The sequence below is a fragment of the Nelumbo lutea genome, chromosome 3, assembly GCF_056320005.1.
Source record: "Nelumbo lutea isolate HS-2025 chromosome 3, American lotus-T2T, whole genome shotgun sequence".
In the NCBI taxonomy this organism is placed as follows: domain Eukaryota; kingdom Viridiplantae; phylum Streptophyta; class Magnoliopsida; order Proteales; family Nelumbonaceae; genus Nelumbo; species Nelumbo lutea.
In genome coordinates this window covers 86,442,786-86,462,968 of record NC_142686.1, presented here as the reverse complement: position 1 = coordinate 86,462,968, position 20,183 = coordinate 86,442,786, and the positions used below count along the sequence as shown (strand labels likewise).

The 20,183-nt window shown below is 38.3% G+C and overlaps 1 protein-coding gene across 2 annotated transcripts in view; it reads right to left on the bottom strand.

The window, feature by feature from the left end:
- Window positions 1-20,183, bottom strand: part of GPS1 (geranyl diphosphate synthase 1) — a 42,967-nt gene that overhangs the window by 9,590 nt on the left and 13,194 nt on the right. For both annotated transcript variants that reach the window (XR_016109912.1, XM_088978125.1), the window contains 2 exons: window positions 15,750-15,821; window positions 4,422-4,507 (listed from right to left, as the gene is read on the bottom strand). Coding sequence is in view for 1 of the 2 variants with exons in the window: in XM_088978125.1 (XP_088834251.1) it covers window positions 4,422-4,507; window positions 15,750-15,821 (158 nt within the window). In the remaining variant the exon portion in view is untranslated. The remainder of the gene's footprint in view (window positions 1-4,421; window positions 4,508-15,749; window positions 15,822-20,183) is intronic.

Sequence of the window (20,183 nt, the reverse complement as noted above, 5' to 3'; positions counted from 1 at the left end):
ACATGGCTAGCAAATTCCCTGTTTCATCCCTTATCACTCCCCCTACTCTGGAACGCCCTGGGTTGCCTATGCTGCTACTGTCAAAGTTCAGTTTGATAAACCCATGAGGTGGAGTCCAGCAAGAGTTTAAATTCTTTCTACTTGAGCCTGAACCTGCAATCTCCTTCCAACTCCTTATCATCTCATCAACTGAGAACACTTTAAACAATTCCAATGTTCTCAGCCAATGTATCATCCTAATGTGGATAATCTCCATGATTTCTTTCACACTTCTCTCCTTATTTGAGAATATCCTTGAGTTCCTCTCCTCCCAAACAGTCCAACATACCGCAGCCCTACCACACCTCCACATGATCTTGGCCCTTTTGGTTGGCCAGTTAGGCATGGAGGTAAATAAGCTTGGCACATTCAAAGGGGTAGTCCACCTGCAGCCAAACAAAGAAGTAAACCATACCCAAATAACTTTGACAAACTAACAAGAAATTAGTAAATGGTATCCAGACTCACCATCGGATTTACAGAGAACACAATAGTGAGGAGACAAGCAACTGTTGGATCTTCTCCTTTGGAGTAGATCCCCTGTATTAACTCTTTCTAGAAAGGCTTCCCAACAGAAACTCCCAACCTTTGGAGGTATAGGTCGACACCACACTTCTTTAACAATGAAAGATGATCCAACAGGAGCAAAGGGTAATAGTGCTTTGAAGAAAGAGGCACAAGTGTAGGAACCAGAGGGAGTGAGTGTCCAAATTCTGCTATCTGTCTTTGATGGCTCAATGAAGACCCCTTCAAGAATGGATGGTAAGGCTAAAGTACAGGCTAACTCAGTGTCCCTCTTCTCAAACTTAAATTCCATCCAAACCCAGAAGGTGAATTAGAAAGAACAAGAAAGGAGGAGACGGGTTCATTTTTGAGGGTAGAAATAGCAAAAAGGCCTGGAAATTGATCTTTCAAAGAGGAATCCCCAACCCAAACATGTTCCCAAAACTTAATGAGGTTACCTGAGTGCAAGTCGTACCTGATCCATGGAGAGAACAAGGGCAAGATGGCTTGAATAGCTTTCCAAGGAGAAGCTCTTGTAATCCTAGCTAGAATTCCAGAATCCCATCCATTGTCTGCCAGCCCATGTATACCTCCCACTATCTTAACTCAGTCTTTCTTTCTCAATGAGAATCTCCACAGCCATTCCCCTAGTAATGCTAGGTTCCTAGTCCTAATGTTCCCAATTTCCAAACCTCCTTCCTTTTTACCCCTACAAACCACCTCCCGCCTGACCCTATGGTCCTTCTTCTCCTCCCCCGACTCCCATAGAAAATCCCTCATTAGTTTTTCCAACCTACTGGCCACCTTAGCCAAAATCTTAAAGACTAATAAAAAATAGACAGGAAGGTTAGCCAGAGTAGACCTAATTAAGGTGATAATCCCTCCAAGAGACAAATAATTTTTCTTCCAGTTGGCAAGTCTCTTTTCAAATCTCTCCACAACAGGGGCCCAGAAATCACCTTTCTGAGCATTATCCCCCAGAGGTAAACCAAGGTAATTTAAGGGCCAGTTAGAAACTACACATCCCAAAATGTCTGCATACTCACCAATCTCCCCTTCCCCCATATTGACTCCAACTATACAACTTTTCTCAAAGTTTGCCCTAAGGTTTGACATTTGTTCAAAAAGCTGTATTGTGAGCTTCAAGTTTTTAATCCAACTGATATCCCCTCCTTCACAAAACAGAATTGTGTCATCTGCAAATTGTAGGTGTGTAATTATCTCTTCCAACTCTCCACCCTCTTATTAACTCCCTAGAATCTGCTTTGGATATTAGTCCCCCCAACACTTAAGCAACCAATGTAAATAAGAAAGGGGATAGGGGGTCTCCTTGTCTAATCCCCCTCAAAGTTGGGAAATAGTCCACTACTGTCCCATTCACCAAAATGGAATATTGGCCATCCCTAATGCAGCCCATCACCCATTTGCACTAAATGTCTCCAAACCCAAAGTTAATCATCACCTCCAATAAGAAGGAGCAATCAACCAAGTCATAAGCCTTTTCTAGATCTAGTTTACGGACCACACCTCTTCTCCTGGATCTCTTATAGTCCTTTAGGCTCTCATTTGCTACAAGTATCTGATCTGTTATTTGCCTCCCCTTCACAAAAGCTCCTTTATTGTTTGCTATGATAGTTGCCTTTCTAATTCTAATTAACAACACCTTAGTGATGATATTATAAAGGCTATTTACTAGACTGATCGGCCTGTAATCCTTTGGATGACTTGCATCACTTTTCTTGGGTACCAAAGTAATGAAGGTGGAGTTTAGCCCAGGGTTGATTACTCCTCCTATAGTGTCTCCCAACAATCCTGGTAAAAAGCCATCGTAAAACAATCTTGGCCCGGTGCCTTTGATCTATCCATTGAGAAAACCGCCTCTTTTTTCTTCCAACCCCAATTTCTTTTCCAACCATTCCCTATCTTCTCTCTTTAGTGTTGGCCAATCCAAACCTTCCAACCATACCCTTTTATTTAGTGGCCTTCTAAATGTATGCCTAAAATGACCTGCAAATGCTTCTGCAATTTTTCTTTGACTTGTGACTGTTTCCCCTTCAATCTCCAATCTGGTAATAAAATTTCTTCTCCTTCTACAACTTGCCAAAGCATGAAAGAACTTAGTGTTCCTGTCCCCCTCTTGTAGCCACTTGCATCTTGACTTATGCCTCCAGCTTATTTCCTCTTGAAGAATGTCATCCTCTAACTGTTTACGCAATCTCCATCTTTGATGATATTTGGAGAAACTGGAAGGACAAGGAATCTGCAGTGTGGTAGCCTCCGCCTGAAGGTTGGGCAAAGCTGAACTTCAATGGTAGTGGCCAAGGAAAACCAAGCCCATAGGGGATAGGAGGGGTGCTGAGAGATAAGGAGAGCAACATTTTAGCCTTGTTTTCAGGCCTTGTGGGAATAGGAGACTCTAATAGAGCTGAGATTTTAGCGGCTGTACAAGGTATTCAGATTGCAGAACAATTAGGAGTTCAGCATTTGGTAGTTGAAGGAGACTCCAAAAATGTTGCAGATGGCTGATAGAGCCAGCTTTAGCTATGTGGTGATACAGAGACTTATTGAGGAAAGTCAACTGGATCACAAGAAACATGACAGTTACCTCTCTTTGGGTGGGAAGATCAGCAAATACCTTAGCAGATGGGCTAGCTAAGCAAGGGGCTTCAAGGGATCATTTATTTTGGGCTGCTATGTAATTTATTTCTGTTTATTCCTGTTTTTAACTTGATGTAATGCTTTGTTAGAAGAGGTAACAGCTCGTGCCTCTTTATGGGTTTCCTGTATTGCCTTAATTTTCTGGTTTAATAAATTATCTTCATTCATCAAAAAAAGGCATTTTCCTCAAACCCTCAACCAGTTTGTCGTTGTCAAAGAGTTGACTAATCAGCCAACTAGCCAATAGAGGGTCAGACCAACCATATCACTAACTAGTCAGTTGATACCCATGATGTGGTTGCCTAGGACGACTAAGCATCAACTAGGTCAACTAGTCCATTAATGACTAGTCATTCTAGCTAACAGGTTAATTACAAAGTCATTTCAAAGCTTTTATTTGCTTGTTTGCATCTCTGATTATTTGAAATAATATAGAATATGATTGTATTTTATTATATTCATTTTATTGCTTTAAATATTTGTGATAGAACATGATCGTCTAAAGGTATAAAGGACACCAATAGAGCACTACTTTCAAGTTTTCCTCCAATTAGTGGTGTAACAGTATGGAGTAGCCACCAACAAAGGGCATATCACATATTCAAGGTTGAACTCTTCTTTGGAAAACAAAGGCTATAATTCCTTATCCTAACCTATCCAGCCTAACTTAAATTATTTATAAGATGGCATCAATATCTTAAATTTAGTACATATTACTTTTTCATCACTAATCAGCATCTCAAGAAGAGAGGCCAAAACAACTAGCCAGTGGCTCATTGCCTCACCACATTGATAACACTATCCTCAACTCAAAGCAAGCCTTAAGGAATGGGTTACAAATGCCTTTAAAAACAATGGTGTGGTCTGAATCTACTCTTAAACTTAAAGCCTTTAGCGGGAAGCTGCTCCAAAGATTATAATCACAGGTGACGTATGCCCATAGAGATGAAAGACTTGGTATGTTTCTTCTCCCAAAGTATTTGATAGCAGTTGGAAATATTCTGCTAAGTTGAATATGGTCTCTGATGCAATCAAACCACAATAGTAATAGCTTTGAAAAGGGCACAAAATTCAAACATAAGCACTGAAACCATGATAATCAATGTTCTCCGGTATGACCAAACCACTGGGGAACCAATATAAAAGTTCAAAAATAAGAATAAGTTCATATGAACAACAAGAAAAATGAATACCAGATCTAACACAGAAAAACACCGTACCTATAACGTTCTTTTGACGTTGTTGTCATTTGCATGGTTTCTCCTGTAACAAGGTGCTCCACAACTTTGGCTAGTAATGACACAACCTGCAGATGCATCATATGATGCAAATTTCTTTCCCCTTTTATAATGCATATTAGAGTAGTGACTAGTGATGATAACCATCTCAAGCAGAAAATAAACCAGGTTTAGATCAAAGGTATAATGCCATGAGCTACTACCTAGCCCAATTTAATAGATACAACTTATGGGTTTCTTTATGTGTCTTGGTTATATCATCTCTTAATGGTTATGGAAATTGCATTCATTCCCCTATGACATCTTGGTTTTTGCATCCATACCCCAGACTTTTTCCTGTTCTTTTTTCCCATTTGGCCTTTCCCCTCATTCAGCTACAAAAAACATTGTTAAAATACATTAAAATGAAAGAAAAAAAAAACAGAAAAAAAAATAATAGAAGATCAAGCATCTACTCCCCAAAAAATGAAGAAAGTGGGGGAGGGAGCCGCAAGACCTCAAGGCAGAAAAAATGAACAGTTGTACCATAGAATCAGAAAAGCACAGAGCCACCTACCCATAAAGAACAGATCCCAATAAAAATAATTTCTCTACCGGTGCACCTGGGTTCAGGCAATGTGTAAGCCACAAAATGAGACTCAGCCTCCATGAGCCTAAGCACCACTGAGGCATGCCTTTCAAAGTACTGCATCAGGATAATGATAAGTTCTTTTTTTTTTCTTTTCCACCTTTACTTTTTTGCTCCAATGGGATTTCACACCTGCATTGTATCTGGTGGAGAAAGGTAAACTTCTGAATGGTATAACGAGAATGGCATAGAGGTGTTGTATGAAGGTCCAGTAAGAGATGATGGAAAAGTATTTCCTCTAAAGTACCGACAAATTGAAGTGTTTAGGAGTTTTTTTTTATGGAAGGGATGCAGGTAGGAGGGATTAGAAAAGGGAGAGTATGGTTTAATGAGGAGAGAAAAGGGATTAACAGATGAGACAGAGGAGACAGTCTTGGTAGTCGGAAGGGAACATTTGCTCATGCAGTGAGAAGAAAATCCTGGATGATGGGAGGCAAAGTAGCATTGAAGGTGGAGAGAAGGTGCTTTTACCTGGAGGTGAAAAAGAAAATCTTGGAGTCTTTTTTGGTGGGTACAGTATGTTAGTGCATGTTGATTGCCGAAATCCAGCAATGGGCTACTTAAAGTTGGGAATTGGAAGTTGGGGTCATGGTTTCAAATGTCGCGAAATTTTGCTAATGTCGCCCGACATATGTCGATGCTGAGCCTCACCGACATGAAAATGGATGGTAATATAAAAATTACATTATTTCGGTTGACATTTCCTATATTTCGGAAATGTCAACCAAATCAATCCAAAAAACCAAAAAAAATACAGTTTTTCCTATTATGTCAACAAGAGTTGATAGGATGTCAATTAATGTACATTAATAATATAATATATTAGTATATTATATTAATATAATACAGTATATTAATATAAATTATTCCATTAATAATTTCTATTTAATATTTCAAATAAAATATTAAAAAAAAGAATTAACAAAAAATAAAAAACAAAAGAATAAATTAATTACTTTATAATATAAAACATAAAATATTTTTCAAGTAATAAAATATTGACTAGTTAGTATTTTTAAAATATTTATTAAAATCAGAAAATGTTTATTAAATTTTATAATAAATTATATTCTAAATTTAATATTAAAATGACAATAAATTTATTAAATTTTATACTAAATCATAATTTATTATAAATTTAGTATTAAAAATCATAATAAATTCATTAAGTTTTATAAGAAATCAGAATTTATCATAATCTTAATACTACAAAAAGGAGAATCAGTTTATTAAATTTATAAAACATGATGTATTCTAACTTTAATATTTAAAAAAAATCAGAATAAATGTATTTCTATTTACTAGTGCGAAATAAATATATTAGAATTTATAATAAATCAGAATTAAAAACAAGAAAAGAAAATATCGGATAACCTTGTAAAAACATCAAAATGCATAATAAATCAGTAAATCGTCATTTACTAATTTGTTATTGATCTTAGCTTCTTAGCTTTATATATTGGTTGGGAATAAGATAATAGTCTAGAAATATGTATTAATTCTTCTTTTATCATTTTATAAAATAACATTGCATATTTCCACAATGTCTCTAATTTTTACAATATTTCTCCTCGACATTTCCGACATATGTCCTATATTTTGGTAAGCGACATTTCCATCGACATCGACATTTTAAACCTTGGTTGGGGTAAGAATGAGAAAACCAGATTTCAAATTGCTATTTATTCTGTCATCAAAAGGAAGTTGTAAGAATATAGACAAAAGGAGCAAGAAATATGCAAGGGCATTATTTCATCTAGTCCACTGGGAGATGAGGGACTATTTAGGGTGTGTGGGGAGACAAAAACCTATTGGGTGAGGATGTTCAGGCTACCTATACATGAGCCTAAGGGTATTGGATAAGACAAGGCCATCAGGAAGGGATAAAGATCCCTGGCCAGCAATGGTGGATAGAGACCCATCAGCAAGTCTCACTTTATCCCTTCCAGAGAGAAGAGTGTAGGTCTGAAAATGATTGGACTTACCAGTCATATGGTTTGAAGCTCCTGAGTCAATGACCCAAGGTGACTCGGGAGCAAAGGTACACACATGAAATGCAAAAGCACCTTTACCTGATGTAGAAGCGAATGAGGTAGAAGGTATAGGAACCGACCTATCTATTTGCCCGAGTGTCCTACAATACAATTCCAAATGATCTCTGAAGGAGTTGATAATGTCTTCCTTGGGATCAGAACCACTAGGATGTTCTTAGGTAAACACAATAGTCAGATTATTTTGCTGATAGTCTTGTGTGGCCAGATTTGCAGAAATAAATTTCTCCTGAGGAGGCTTCTTTGAAATGTCTTGATTTCTGGTTGCCCACTTGGGCTTCCCCACTAACTCCCAATAGGTTTCTCGAGTGTGTCTAGGCTTTTGGCAGTGAGTACACCACATTGTCTTTATCTTTACCTTTCCTTGGTTCCCCCTTTTTCGTTCCTATGTTACCCCCTCTTGCAACCAGGGCAACAGATTGCTCCCCCTCACAAACATTCATGAGATTTTTTCTGCTCTTTTCAGATTGGATTAGAGCATATACTTCCTGAACTGAAGGAAATTCCCTACTTCCCAAAATTTGCACCCAGAGGAGCTCATAAGCCGGATTCAGCCCATGCAAGAAAGCAAAAACCCGCTGTTGGGAGACAAGTTTTTTATAGTCCTTTGCATCTTCATCATTCCTGCAGTCAATGGTCTGATAATAGTCCAGTTCCTTCCAGACAAATGTAAGGGCTGAGTAGTATGTAGATAGGCTACAGTCCCCTTGCTTACATGTAGATGATTCTGCTTGAAGTTGATAAATCTTGGCAAAGTTCCTCTGATCAAAATAGGTTGCCTTGGCTTGTTCCCAAATTTCATTGGTTGTGTCAGCCCATATGAAATTTTTCCTTACATGAGGTGACTTGGAGCCTAACCATGTTGTTTTCTTGATTCCATCGATCATGTTCAGCAGTACCAGACTTGGGTTCTTTTATTTTTCCACTTATATAACCAGCCTTCCCCCTAGCTGTAACATAAAGTTTGATGCCTTTGGACCATTCCGGATAGTTCAGGCCATCAAAGGGGGTAATAGACATAGAGAAATTCAGGCCGTCCATCCCCCCGTTTAAGTTTCCTTGCTGGGAAGTAATACTAGAGGTTGCTGAATCCTCAGTAGCCATTTTCACAGAAAATCTACTGTTGTTTTTTCAAAAACAGAATCTGATATAGAGGGTTTTGTCTAAAAAAAAATAGGAGCCTCCAAAGAATGTTTAACAGTACTGTAGGTAATAACTCTTAGTTGAAACACCTCGGTTTACAGGAGGAGACCACCAGCCCCTACAATCCTCAAAACTGTGACATTCACAGTGGTCAAAGGTTTACATATGAATGTAACAGTGCATACCTGTCTTCCACGACCCACAGCACATAGAAAAACCCTCAGAAAATCAAGTTCTGGTGCATTCGGCTGCCACCACAAACCCAGAAAGACACCTTACTGCATTTGGTTGCCACAACAAATCTAGAAAGATCTCTTACTGCATTCGGTTGCCACCACAGATCTGGAGAAATCTTTTACTGCACTCGGCTGCCACCACACCCTTCTCCTTGGTACAGCAACCAAGAGAGAAGAAAGAAAAAAATCAGGGACTGAAGGTTGCGCCCAGAAGAAGAAACCATGATCTGAGAAAAAATAGATTTCCAGAAAAGGAAAGAAATCATGATCTGAGAAGAGAAGCTTGTGCCCAGATCAGAGATGCTCTGATACCATGTGGTTCGACAGAGAAGAGAGAAGAGAGAAGAGAGAAAAGAGAAGAATGTATTCTGAACACTAGAGCTGGAGGCGCCTAAGTTAGTATTTATACTTAGGGCAATAGCTCATAAGAAATACAAGAGGAAAGGGCAGAAATGCCCCTACTAGGCCACAGGCCACTACACATTACAACAGGTATGAGTGAGAACACATTGCACTGATTTGGTGCCGTACTATCTTAGTATGCATTTACCAATTTGGCACCAAATGGTACCCACCCATCCTAGTATTGTTCTCATCAACAATGACATAATAATGTCACTTATTATGTGCTCACCTTCTCCTTACTTTCCATTGGCAACAAGGGGCTATATTTGCCAACTTGATAAAACTTTACCAAGTTGGGACTAAAGGGCTAATTAGAAATGCGAAGACATGTGAAAGCCAATAACAAATGTTTAATTTTGTTTAATATTGAATCAAAGATATATTAGACATAATTGTGTTAGTTACACTTTGATTGCCCTCCCATAATGGTCGTATATGACGCAAATTTCATCCTGGTAAAATTTACTAAGATGGGCCCAAAATGTTGGCTAAATTTATTGGGGAGGTCATGACCATCGTCACTTGGATAGTGTGTTTCATGGCAATTAACTCAAGGACAACAACATAATAGTGCTGATTATTGTGTGTTCACCTCTCCTTAATGGCCATTTGGCAACAAGAACCATATGAACCAATTTGGTAAAAATTTACCAAGATGGAATTAATAGGTTAACTTTAAATTTGAAGACACGCGAAAACCATTACAAATACGTAATATTGTTTGCTAAAGAAAGAATGATATAATAGGTATGGTGATGTTATATTTTGGTTACCCTCCTATAGTGGCATTGCATGCCCTAACTGTTATCTTGGTAAAATTTATCAAGAAAGATCTAGGGTGTTGGCTAAGTTCAATGGGGAGAGCATGGACATCCTCATTTTGATAATACGTTTCATTACAATTAACTCAAGGACAATGACATAATGGTGTTGGTTATTGTGTGCACACCATCTCCTTAATAGCTATTTGGCAAATATGGGGCCATATGTACCAACTTGGCAAAAATTTACCAAGATGGGATTAAGGGGTTAATTTCAAATTTGAGAACAAGTGAAAACCATCATAGATGTGTAATACTGTTTGATAAAGAAGGACACAATAGTTACATGTGAAAACCATAGTCACAGTTTTGGTTACCCTCCCATATGTACCATCCGGTGTCAAATTGATAAATGCGTACTAAGATAGTATGGCACCAAATCAGTACAATGTGGGGGTCTCTTGTTGCTGGTGGAGGTCTCTTGTTGGTTCTGAAAGGGATTTGGAGATTCGGTTCTGAAAGGGATGCATGGTGGAGGTCTCTTGTTTCTGCTAAATATGGTGTGGATTGGGGTAACTGGAGATCTTTGAACCCTCTTTAGACATGGGGCTGTTCCTTGTGGAAAGGTATTACGAAAAGCTTCCTCTCTTTTTCAGAAGGTCTGGAATATAAGGTTGGAGATTGAAAGAGGCTGAAATTCTGAAAGGACCCCTGATGTTTGAACTCCCCCATGGACCCTGGCTGAGGTCTTCCTTAACCTCTGTCAATGTGCCTCCTCCCCTGATGCATCAATCTTTGACTCCTTTGAGTAGTAGGAGGGGTGTGCTGTTTAGTGTCCCCTCTTTAGAAGGAACCTCCATGACTGGGAGCTGGAGCAGCTGCTGGAGTTATTACAGCTATTGCAGAATCAGCATGTTTCTGTTGATATGAAAGGTGAATGGAAGTGGAAATGGAGTGGTGATGGTTGTTTCTCAGTTAAATCTATGGCTGAAAAACTAAGTCAAGGTTCTAATGTGGAATTCCCTAGCAAGCAGATTTGGGTCTCTACTAGTCCCTCTAAGGCAAATTTTCTGGTTTGGGTACTGGATCAAGACAAATGTTCGTCTAGAACTAATCTGATTAGGCACGGGATTCAGATTCCTGATCTGAACTGTGGACTATGTGCCTTGGTTCATGAATCTGGTGATCATCTTTCCATTCATTGCCCCGTGTCTGCTAGGGGTGAGCATAGTTCGGTTTAAACCGAATAACTGAACCAAAATTTCGGTTTCAGTGCATTCGGTTCGGTTTTGGTTCTTTAATATTCGGTTTTTGGTTTCGGTTGGAGTATTTGCATTTCGATTAACCAAAATAATCGATAATTATAAGGGTATATTAGTAATTATACTAAAAGCCTTTTTGTTTAGGCCCACCAAAACCAGAGACTTGAGAGGCATTGAATGCGTCTGACTAACTAGGCGGGATGTCCCGTCATCACTCTATCATGTTTTCTGTCGTATTTGGGAAACTGAAGTGAGCTACCCCTTTAAGGGTCCTTTCCGTCAATACATTGTTAATTGATCTTCCAAGTTTCAACAAGGGATATGGCATGATGCACGTATATAGTTGCTCTACAAAAATTCGGTCCCATCAAAGAGAAAAGCCATTAGTACACCCTATTTTTATCTTCTCTCTCACTAGTTATGAGCACTGAAAGTAATAATTGCATACCCGAAAAAGGTTTCTGCATTTACTCCCAAAGGAGGTTTCCAGAGGAGCAATGAAAAACCATTAATATTAGGGGTAAGCGAACGTTTCTTGACGAGCATAAGTATTCCTCTCCAAGTCTCTGTGTCTGGCGACTGGCGTTTGACTGTCTTCCCACTTCTCAGTTTCCTCTTTCCGAAGCAACAACTCATACTCCAGCAACAGCAATGGCAAACAGCGAGTCGATTGTCTTCCCACTTTTCCAGTTCCCTCTTTCTGAACTCCAAAGCAACAACCTCATAGTCTCATACTCCGAAGACGGCAACAGCGAGAAGCAAGTCGGTTGTCAAAGCCTCTTACTCTCAGTTATGTAATATTTATTTTTTTTTTTTTCTTTTTCTTCTTCTCTCATTTTGCAATTTTGTGTCGTTTTCTCAGTTTTTGCTATTTTTGGTTTTAATCGAAAAAACCGAATTAACTGAAAAATTAATTTGGTTCGGTTTGTTCGATTTAACCTAAATCCAGTTTCGGTTCGGTTGCCACATTTCATATTTCGGTTTCTAAAAATTCGGTTTTCTTGGTTCGGTTTTAAACCAAACAAACCGCTTGCTCATCCCTAGTGTCTGCTAAGTTACGGGAGCATTTCATTAAATCAGCCGGCATCAGCTGGGTTATGCCTCGATCTGTAAAGGAGGTGCTGTGTAGTTGGAAGCTTTCTGGTCTGAGTAAGAAAGGGAAGCTGGTCTGAGAAACAATTCCTGCAGTTATCCTGGTTTCTGTTTGGTCTGAAAGGAACAGTCACGTCTTCTGCAACAAAGCTAGAGCTCCTAAAGACCTGCTTAAGACTGCTGTCAATAGACTTGCTTCCTGGTTATCTGTAATTTCAGAATTTAAAAACCAGAATGTTTTTCAACTTCTTGAATCCCACTCCATTTGGACTTTGTAATATGATAATTCTCCTGGTGTTTTTCCACTATGTTGCTGTTGTATTGTATCTTCTCTCATCAATAAAATGTTACTTTACCTTCTCAAAAAAAAAATGAATAAACCAGGAGATTAGCCAAGGTGAATGTTGAATTTCCTACTTTATGTGCCACAAGGGCATAAGCGTCTTTTTACCTTTATTGTAAAGTCACTACTACATATAAATATAAGAACTGGAGCCACCGGGTCAATCTTTTTTGGCTCTCAATCAATTTTTCTCCTCTTCTCCTTCTCCCTCCTTTCTTCCTCATTTTTTTTCTATTTTTTCTTTGATAATGTGGTATCAAAGCCTGTTTGACCAAGTGGTCTAGTATTAATCCTCATCTCCCCAATTATAATTAATTAAATATCAGCACAAGGTATGGATGGACTTGTGCTTGTCCACACTTCAAGTCCAATGGGCATGTCATAGAACAAAAACCTATTCACAGAACTCACCTATCAGTTTACACAGATGCTGATTGGGTTGGGTCAAATGATGACAGAAAGTCCATCAGTGGGTACTGCACCATTGTAGGATGTAACTTGGTCAGCTGGAGGAGTAAAAAGCAGAGTGTTGTGGCCAGATCCAGTGCAGAGGCTGAGTACAGGGCCATGTCACATGGAATTGAAGAAACCGTATGGATAAAAAACATGTTGAATGAGTTGGGGTTTGGTGGGGATGGTCCTATGTCACTTTATTGTGACAACGAAGCTGCCATTAGTATTGCAGCCAATCTGGTGCTCCATGATAGAACAAAGGACAAAGAAGTGGATAAACACTTTGTTATGGAAAGGCTAGAAAGTGGAGGTGTGCACACCATGCACACCATATGTTAGTTCCAAGGAGCCACTTGCAGATGTTATACAGGGACTTCATCACTTGCAGAGCAATGACCATTGTGACAAGTTGGGCATGATAGACATCTATGCTCCAAATTGAGGGGGAGTGATTATATTTCTAAAATAATGTGCTGCAGGGGCATAAGTGTCTTTTCACCTTTATTGTAATGTCACTAGATATAAATATAAGAACTGGGGCTGCCAGCCTGACCTTCTCTCTGTTTTTTTCTGTTTCTTCTTTGATAATAGTGGACTGAATGAGAGTTGCTCCATCCTCCAAGGAGATATAGTTTCATTTCCAAATTACAAGCTTCTTAGAAACCTTTCTAGAATTGGGATCCAATCTCCAAAACCTATTCTCCCTCAGGTTGGCTCCTAAGGAAAGCCCTGGGTAGTTCAAAGCCCAAGAGACAAGTGTATAACCCAGCATTCCAGCAAAGTGTCCTAGTAATCTTTCCTCCATATTGACCCCAACTAGGCAGCTCTTATCAAGGCTTACTTTCAAGTTAGGCATCCTCTCAAAAAGCTCCACTACCCCTTTTTCATATTTCTCACCTATTGCTCATCACCCCCTCCACAGAAAACAATAATATCATTCTCAAACTGGAGTGAATAACCACCACATTGTCTCTCCCAACTCTTCAACCCTTGATCAATTGCCTACTATCTGCTCTTGAAATTATTTAAATAAAAACATCCGCCACATAAGTAAAGAGAAAGGGAGATAAGGGATCCTGTTGTCTATGTCCCTTCTAGCTTGAAAGAAGTCTTTTACCAAGCCATTTACCAAAGCCAAATAATTAGAAGAGTGAAGTCTCTAGAAAAGTTATTTGAATTGGCAAACCATTAACTTTTTTAAGAAAAACTACAGTTCTTTTTTCTTCTTTGATAATCTTTTTATAAGCAGTCAAGGATTTTTTTTTTTTTGTGATGTATCTTTGGCTTTGTACATTCCTAATGTACAGCCCCAGTTGTAAAAGTTTCTCTTGTGATTAATATAAATTACCATAGTTGTCAAGGCAACGCCTAGGCGGGTGGTTTTCCATGGTCGCCTTGCCCAAACGCCCTGGATTTTGTATACTAGGCACCTGCCCAGAGACTTAAGTGGGTGCCTACATATATCTAAGAAATTTTTTTTAATTTATTATTTTGATATTTTATTAGATGTTTTATTCTTTTAAAATAAAACCGCTTACATGCTATCATTTTATTATTAAGACAACAATACAAAGCCTTTTTCTTTTATTTATGCATAACATAAGGGTTTTTTCGGTTCGATTGGAGAGGGAGGAAAACCGAAGACTTCATGCCCCAGCCCAACTCCATCACACATCAGCTTCAGCAAGTAAGTTCTTCTTCTTCTTATTCCAGCCCAGCTTCTTCTCAGCTTCAGTCACTTTTTGCTTTTTTTTCCAAAAAACAGGGGCTCTGCCCCTATACTCCTCCCTTCCTCCACAGCTCCTGTTCTTCTTCTTCTTCTTCTTCTTCTTTTGAAAAAAAAAGGGGCTCCACCCCTGACTGTTATCAGTCGATAGTCTCAGTCCCTTTATTTTTGAAAAAACCATGGTTTTCAAAACCGGACCAGACCGGAAAAACCGGGAACCGGTCACCTGACCGGTTCCGTTTCCCCCAAAACTGTTGATTTTGGTCAGAAAACCACTGAACCAGTTGGTTAACCGTTAGAATGGTTTTGACCGTTTTTCAATTTTTTTTTATTTTTTTATTTTTTTGTCAGAACGGGCCATTCGAGTCGAACTGGACCCCTACCGGTTCAGTCACCGGGTCGGTTTTAAAAACCATGGAAAAAACAGGGGCCTATACTCCTCCCTGCCCCTAATCCCCTAAACCTCTTCTTCTTCCGCCCATATACTCCTCTCCTCCCTTCCTTGTTCCTGCACTTTTTTTTCAGTTAATAGTTAGTGTACATGCTTGCTAGTTATATGAAATTTATACTTTGAATGATTTATAGAGTTAATAGCTAGTGTACATGCTTGCTAGATAGCACACAAAACCAATAAAATAGCTTAGAAAAGCATAGATGAAGTAAAAACTAAAGAAAATTAACATTTTAAAATTCCAACGCCTAGGCAACGCTAGGCGCCCGGGCGCCCTATGGTCGCCTAGCCTCGCCTTGGCACCTTGAAAACTATGTAAATTACTTTACCTTTGCTCAAAAAAAAAGTGTAAAAGCGTGACAAGATGGAAGAAATATGCAAAAACAAATGGAGGCCAGCATAAAAAGCCCCTGAACTATAGTCTAGCTCTAAGCAGCACCAACAATCATCAATGTCTCTATGGGATAATGGTGCAATGGCCAATTCAACTAAAGTATAATGTGCCTTAAATGTCTATAGCCCAAATTTTACAATTTTATGTGCCCCATTGAGATTTTCTATTGATTGATAACTAAAATTATGTGAACAAGACTATTTAAAAAGTTCTACTAAAATGGTTAAATACACAAGGATGAGATTTTCGTGCATAGTTCTAAGATCCATTCAATGAGAAAAACATAACTCTAACCATTAAAGTTACAACCACCTCGCTCAAAGTACAACACAGCTCAAGAAACAAAGTTCAAGCTAAAAGCATACCTCAGTGTTTTTCAATGAAGCCAATGCCACACAAGCTCTTGAAAGCAGAAAATCCCCAGCTAGAACTGCTAGCTGCATCACATATACTGTAGGTTGTAAACCAACTATTGTCAAAAGCAAAATGCATGTCCATGAAAGAATGGATTACCAATATGTAGCATTGTAAAAGAGAATTTTGATTAACATTTACAATTCCTTAATAATTAATTGGTAAACTTTACCAAACCAAGGTTTAAAATGTCAGTGTCAATGAAAATACCAGTCATCCAAATACAGGAAACAAGTCAGAAATGTCGGAAACATTGTATGGAAATATTGTAAAAATTAGACATGGTGCAAACTTTGTGAAGTATGCAAAAATATAGAATGCTATTTTATGTAATGATAAAAGATGAATAGGTGGGTCCTTTTACATTATTATCTTGTTCCAAATCATCAAAACTACATGATAGAGTAAGCTCAAGCAAAATTTAACTCATATAAAGTGCAAACAATTCTAATAGGTCGATCAAATAATTTTTTATACAATAAAAACTAAGATTTAACTTCATGCTTGAAAAGAATTTCAACCTGACTTAAAATGGTAATCATGTCTATTAGGTGGGCAATAACACTAATACTCCACATATCTAAAGCATTGTTACCAACTTATGTTATAATACTATCTCTTGTACTCCACATAGCACTAGCAGCTTTCATTGAGGAATATGTCAAATTGCTGATTCCAGTAATATTTCGTGTCGGTACCCATGGAAATGGAAATATGTGCATGCCTCCAAGGAAATATTAGGAAATTTATAAACATTTTAAACTATGTAACAACCCATATGCTGGCTTAACGGTTACAAACTTACAACATGCACACACTAGTATTGAAGTAATGCCTTTGACCATGGTTCGGGGTGGAAATTGCAAGATAGTTCACTTTTACTATTCAGAAAAAAGTCAAAAAAAAAAAAAAACTCGGAAAAATGTTTATCATGAGAGTCCCTAATCCCTTTGCCAAATTGTTACAATCCTTCACTCCTTCATGGACTCAGCAAATGCCAACTTGGTGTGCCATGTTGAGTGGCTGATGCAGCTCAAAAATGAAGAGAGAATGAGAAAGAAATTTGCTCAAAGAAATAGGAAAAATAAGAAGAGAATTGAATGGAACTTCATTAATCAAAGATAGCTTACGATATGAGACAACAAGGTTGGAGACTCACTAACTCAAAGGGGTTGGGGATTCACTCACCCAAAGAAGAGAGGACTCATTCACCCAAAGAAATGACTCTCTCAACTCTCAAAGAAAGCTCTAGGATTCTCAAAACAAAGGAAAGAACATGATGCCTCTAGCTTGAGATTATAAGGCTTAATATAGAGAATAAAACTACTTGTTTGAACATTAAATGAGAAACCAGCTGTTGGAGTATTAAATGCAAAACTAGTTGTTAAAGCATTAAATGAGAAACTAGCTATTACAAGTTGTTGGAGCTTTTAATGAACTAGCTGTTGGAAACCCAATAACCAAAATAGCTGTTGAAAGCCCTTTAGTGAGTTCAAATTAGGCCCACTTGCTTTAAAATGATATGGTGTTTCTCAGGGCATGAACTTGAATTGCATCAGTGGCACCTTCACAAATAACGCATAGTTTTCAAGGCTGTGAAGCACCAAGGCAAGCCTAGGAGATAGGGGCACCTTGTCAAGAAGAAGAAAACAATCAATATGTCTTGGTTGAACAACATTTCCCCGTCTCTTTCCTTCTCTTTTCCTTTTTTCTCTTTCTTTCTTTATTTTTCTTTCCCTTTCCTTTCTTTTTTTTATTCTTTTTCTTTTTCTTGTCTTTTATATTGAATGGGAGAAAAAGTCCCAAGTGGTTACTATACTGACATTCATGGAAAGTTTTGAGAGTGTCGGAGCAATGGTTTTCTTCTATGTATAAATTATCTCCAATTTCTTGACATGAACTTACAGTTCAAACAAAGTGGTAAATGACTTCCATGAAATACTTAGACTGGTCAATGGTTGTTTTTTTTTTTTTTGATAATTGAAATAATTTTATTAATCAACAATAGACAATAGTACAAAGTCCCCAAGGAAAGGCACGAGTTTCAGCCTCTTCGGGCTAGTTAAGTACAGATTTCCAAATTAATAACAACTTACAAAGAAGCACAAAAAAGATCTTCCCTAGAAACCCCCTATTTGGCTAAAGCATTAGCCTAAGAATTAGCAGACCTACTAACCCATTTTACCTCAACTCTCATACTAGTTAACCACTTTACTTTTTTTATGAGATCTTTGTAGCCCCAAATGGTGGTATCCAAGTTTAGGAGCCACCTTGTTACCACCTGAGAGTCCCCTTCAACTAGGAGATGCTCCACCCCAAGTTGGTTATCTAAATTCCATGTACTGCAGCAAGGATTTCTGCCCTTGTGGAATCCCCCACTCCCACCGGTCCTGAGAATAGGGAAATTATGTTGTTGTCCTTATTTCTCAGGATATCCCCTATACCTAAAGGCCCAGGGTTGCCTTGGCTGCTTCCATCAAAGTTCAGCTTGATGACACCTTCTAAAGGCGGAACCCATTCTGACAGAATCCTATCCTTCTTTGTTGAAGTGTTAGTTATTACTAGCCAATTCCTCCACAAGTCATCAAAGGAGAAGCCATCAAAGATATCCACAGTTTTCAGCCAATGGATTGCTCTTGTTAGGATACAATCATTCATTTCATCCAACCTTCTTTCCTTCTATAAGAAAATTCTTGCATTCCTTTCCTCCCAAAGAATCCACAAAGTGGTTGCCCTGACACATTTCCACATGACCTTACCTCTTCTAGTGTGCCAAACAAAGACAGATGGGTTGAATAACGAGCTTAAATCAGAAGGCATAGACAATCTACCTCCAAATAAACAAAGGCTCCACCTCCATATAGTTGTAGCAAAGGAACAGGAGATCAGCAAATGGAAACAGTCCTCATTCTCAGCCTTACACAAGGAACACCAATTTGGGGAAAGACAAAGAGAGGGTCTCTTTTTCTGTAAGTTTTCCAAAGTACTGATTTTCCCATAAAAGACTTCCCAGCAAAATATAGCAATTTTTGGGAGAATAGGCCGCGCCCAAACTTCTTTGACAGGGAATCCTTGGGAAATGGGGTTGGAACCAAGGGATTTTAGAAAAGAAGAGCAAGTAAAAGTACCTTTTGGAAGAGGAGTCCAAACCCTTTGATCAGAAGAAGTGGGGTCCAAGCAAACAGATTCTAGTAAATGAATTAACTCAATAACACAACTCGACTCACCATCCCTTAACCCTCTATGAAACCCAAAGTCCTAATTTAAAGATAAGGGGTTTAACGGACTCGGGAGAAAAGTTGCAACTGACTCATGTTTGTGAAGGGAGGGGGAATAGAGCGAGGGGAAACAATCTTTGAGGGGTTGAGTACCCACCCAAATATCCTCCCAAATCATAATAGCATTACCAGAACTAGCATCATACCTAATGAATCTGAGGAAGCGAGGGAGAATACCATGTATAGCCTTCCAAGGTGTAGTAAGGGTAGCTCAGCAAAATATCCCAGAATCCCTACCATTTCCTACATAACCATGAATGCTTGCCACCACCTCATGCCATAATCTCTCTCTCTCTCTCGGGGCCATCTCCATAGCCATTTCACTAGAAGGGCTACATTCTTCAGCACTATGTTCCCTATCCCTAAACCCCCTTAGACTAGTCAATGGTTTTGTCATTTACTTTAAATACGCTTTCAATTTCTTCTTTAATACTGGTAGTAATAAAAATCTGATTTGGTCCACACAGCAGGCCAAATTATTGGTACTCTTTTTTTTTTTTTATCAATAACATCATTTTCATTAAATTAAGAGAAGAGAGGGAATAAGTATATAAAGGGGGAGATAAAATAACTTAGCTCCCCAAAAACAGAAAACACAGGGAATGCAAAGAAAAATATTAAAAACTAGCCCAAAAAAGAGCCTCCCTATTCACTCATTTAAGCTGGCTAGTTTGAAATTTGAAATGTTGTTGCATTGATAATGACGTTAGTAGGACTGGATGAATGAAATCAGGCATGGAAACATCTGATTTTATAGAACAGGGGCTTGGCAGTATATTTTAATAATGAGTTCATTATTTCCATTCAGTAATAAGCATATGGAGTTAGACAACGGGACTGATCATTAATTCTCGCATATACTTGTATACAAGGGTGGAGCCACAAATCCTTTAAAAGCACAAGGACCTCACGTGCCATTTCGAAGCAGTGCAGAAAAATTTTTTGAAAAATCAAAAAAATAAAAATAAAATTGGAAAAAACAAACAATAAAATTAATACAGATTTTATGCAAACTTGATTTCTAAAAGAAACTAAATGTTTTAAAAAGCCTATTGGCTCACATTAATATACATAAACATGAAGGTGAAAGATATGCTGAACAACTTA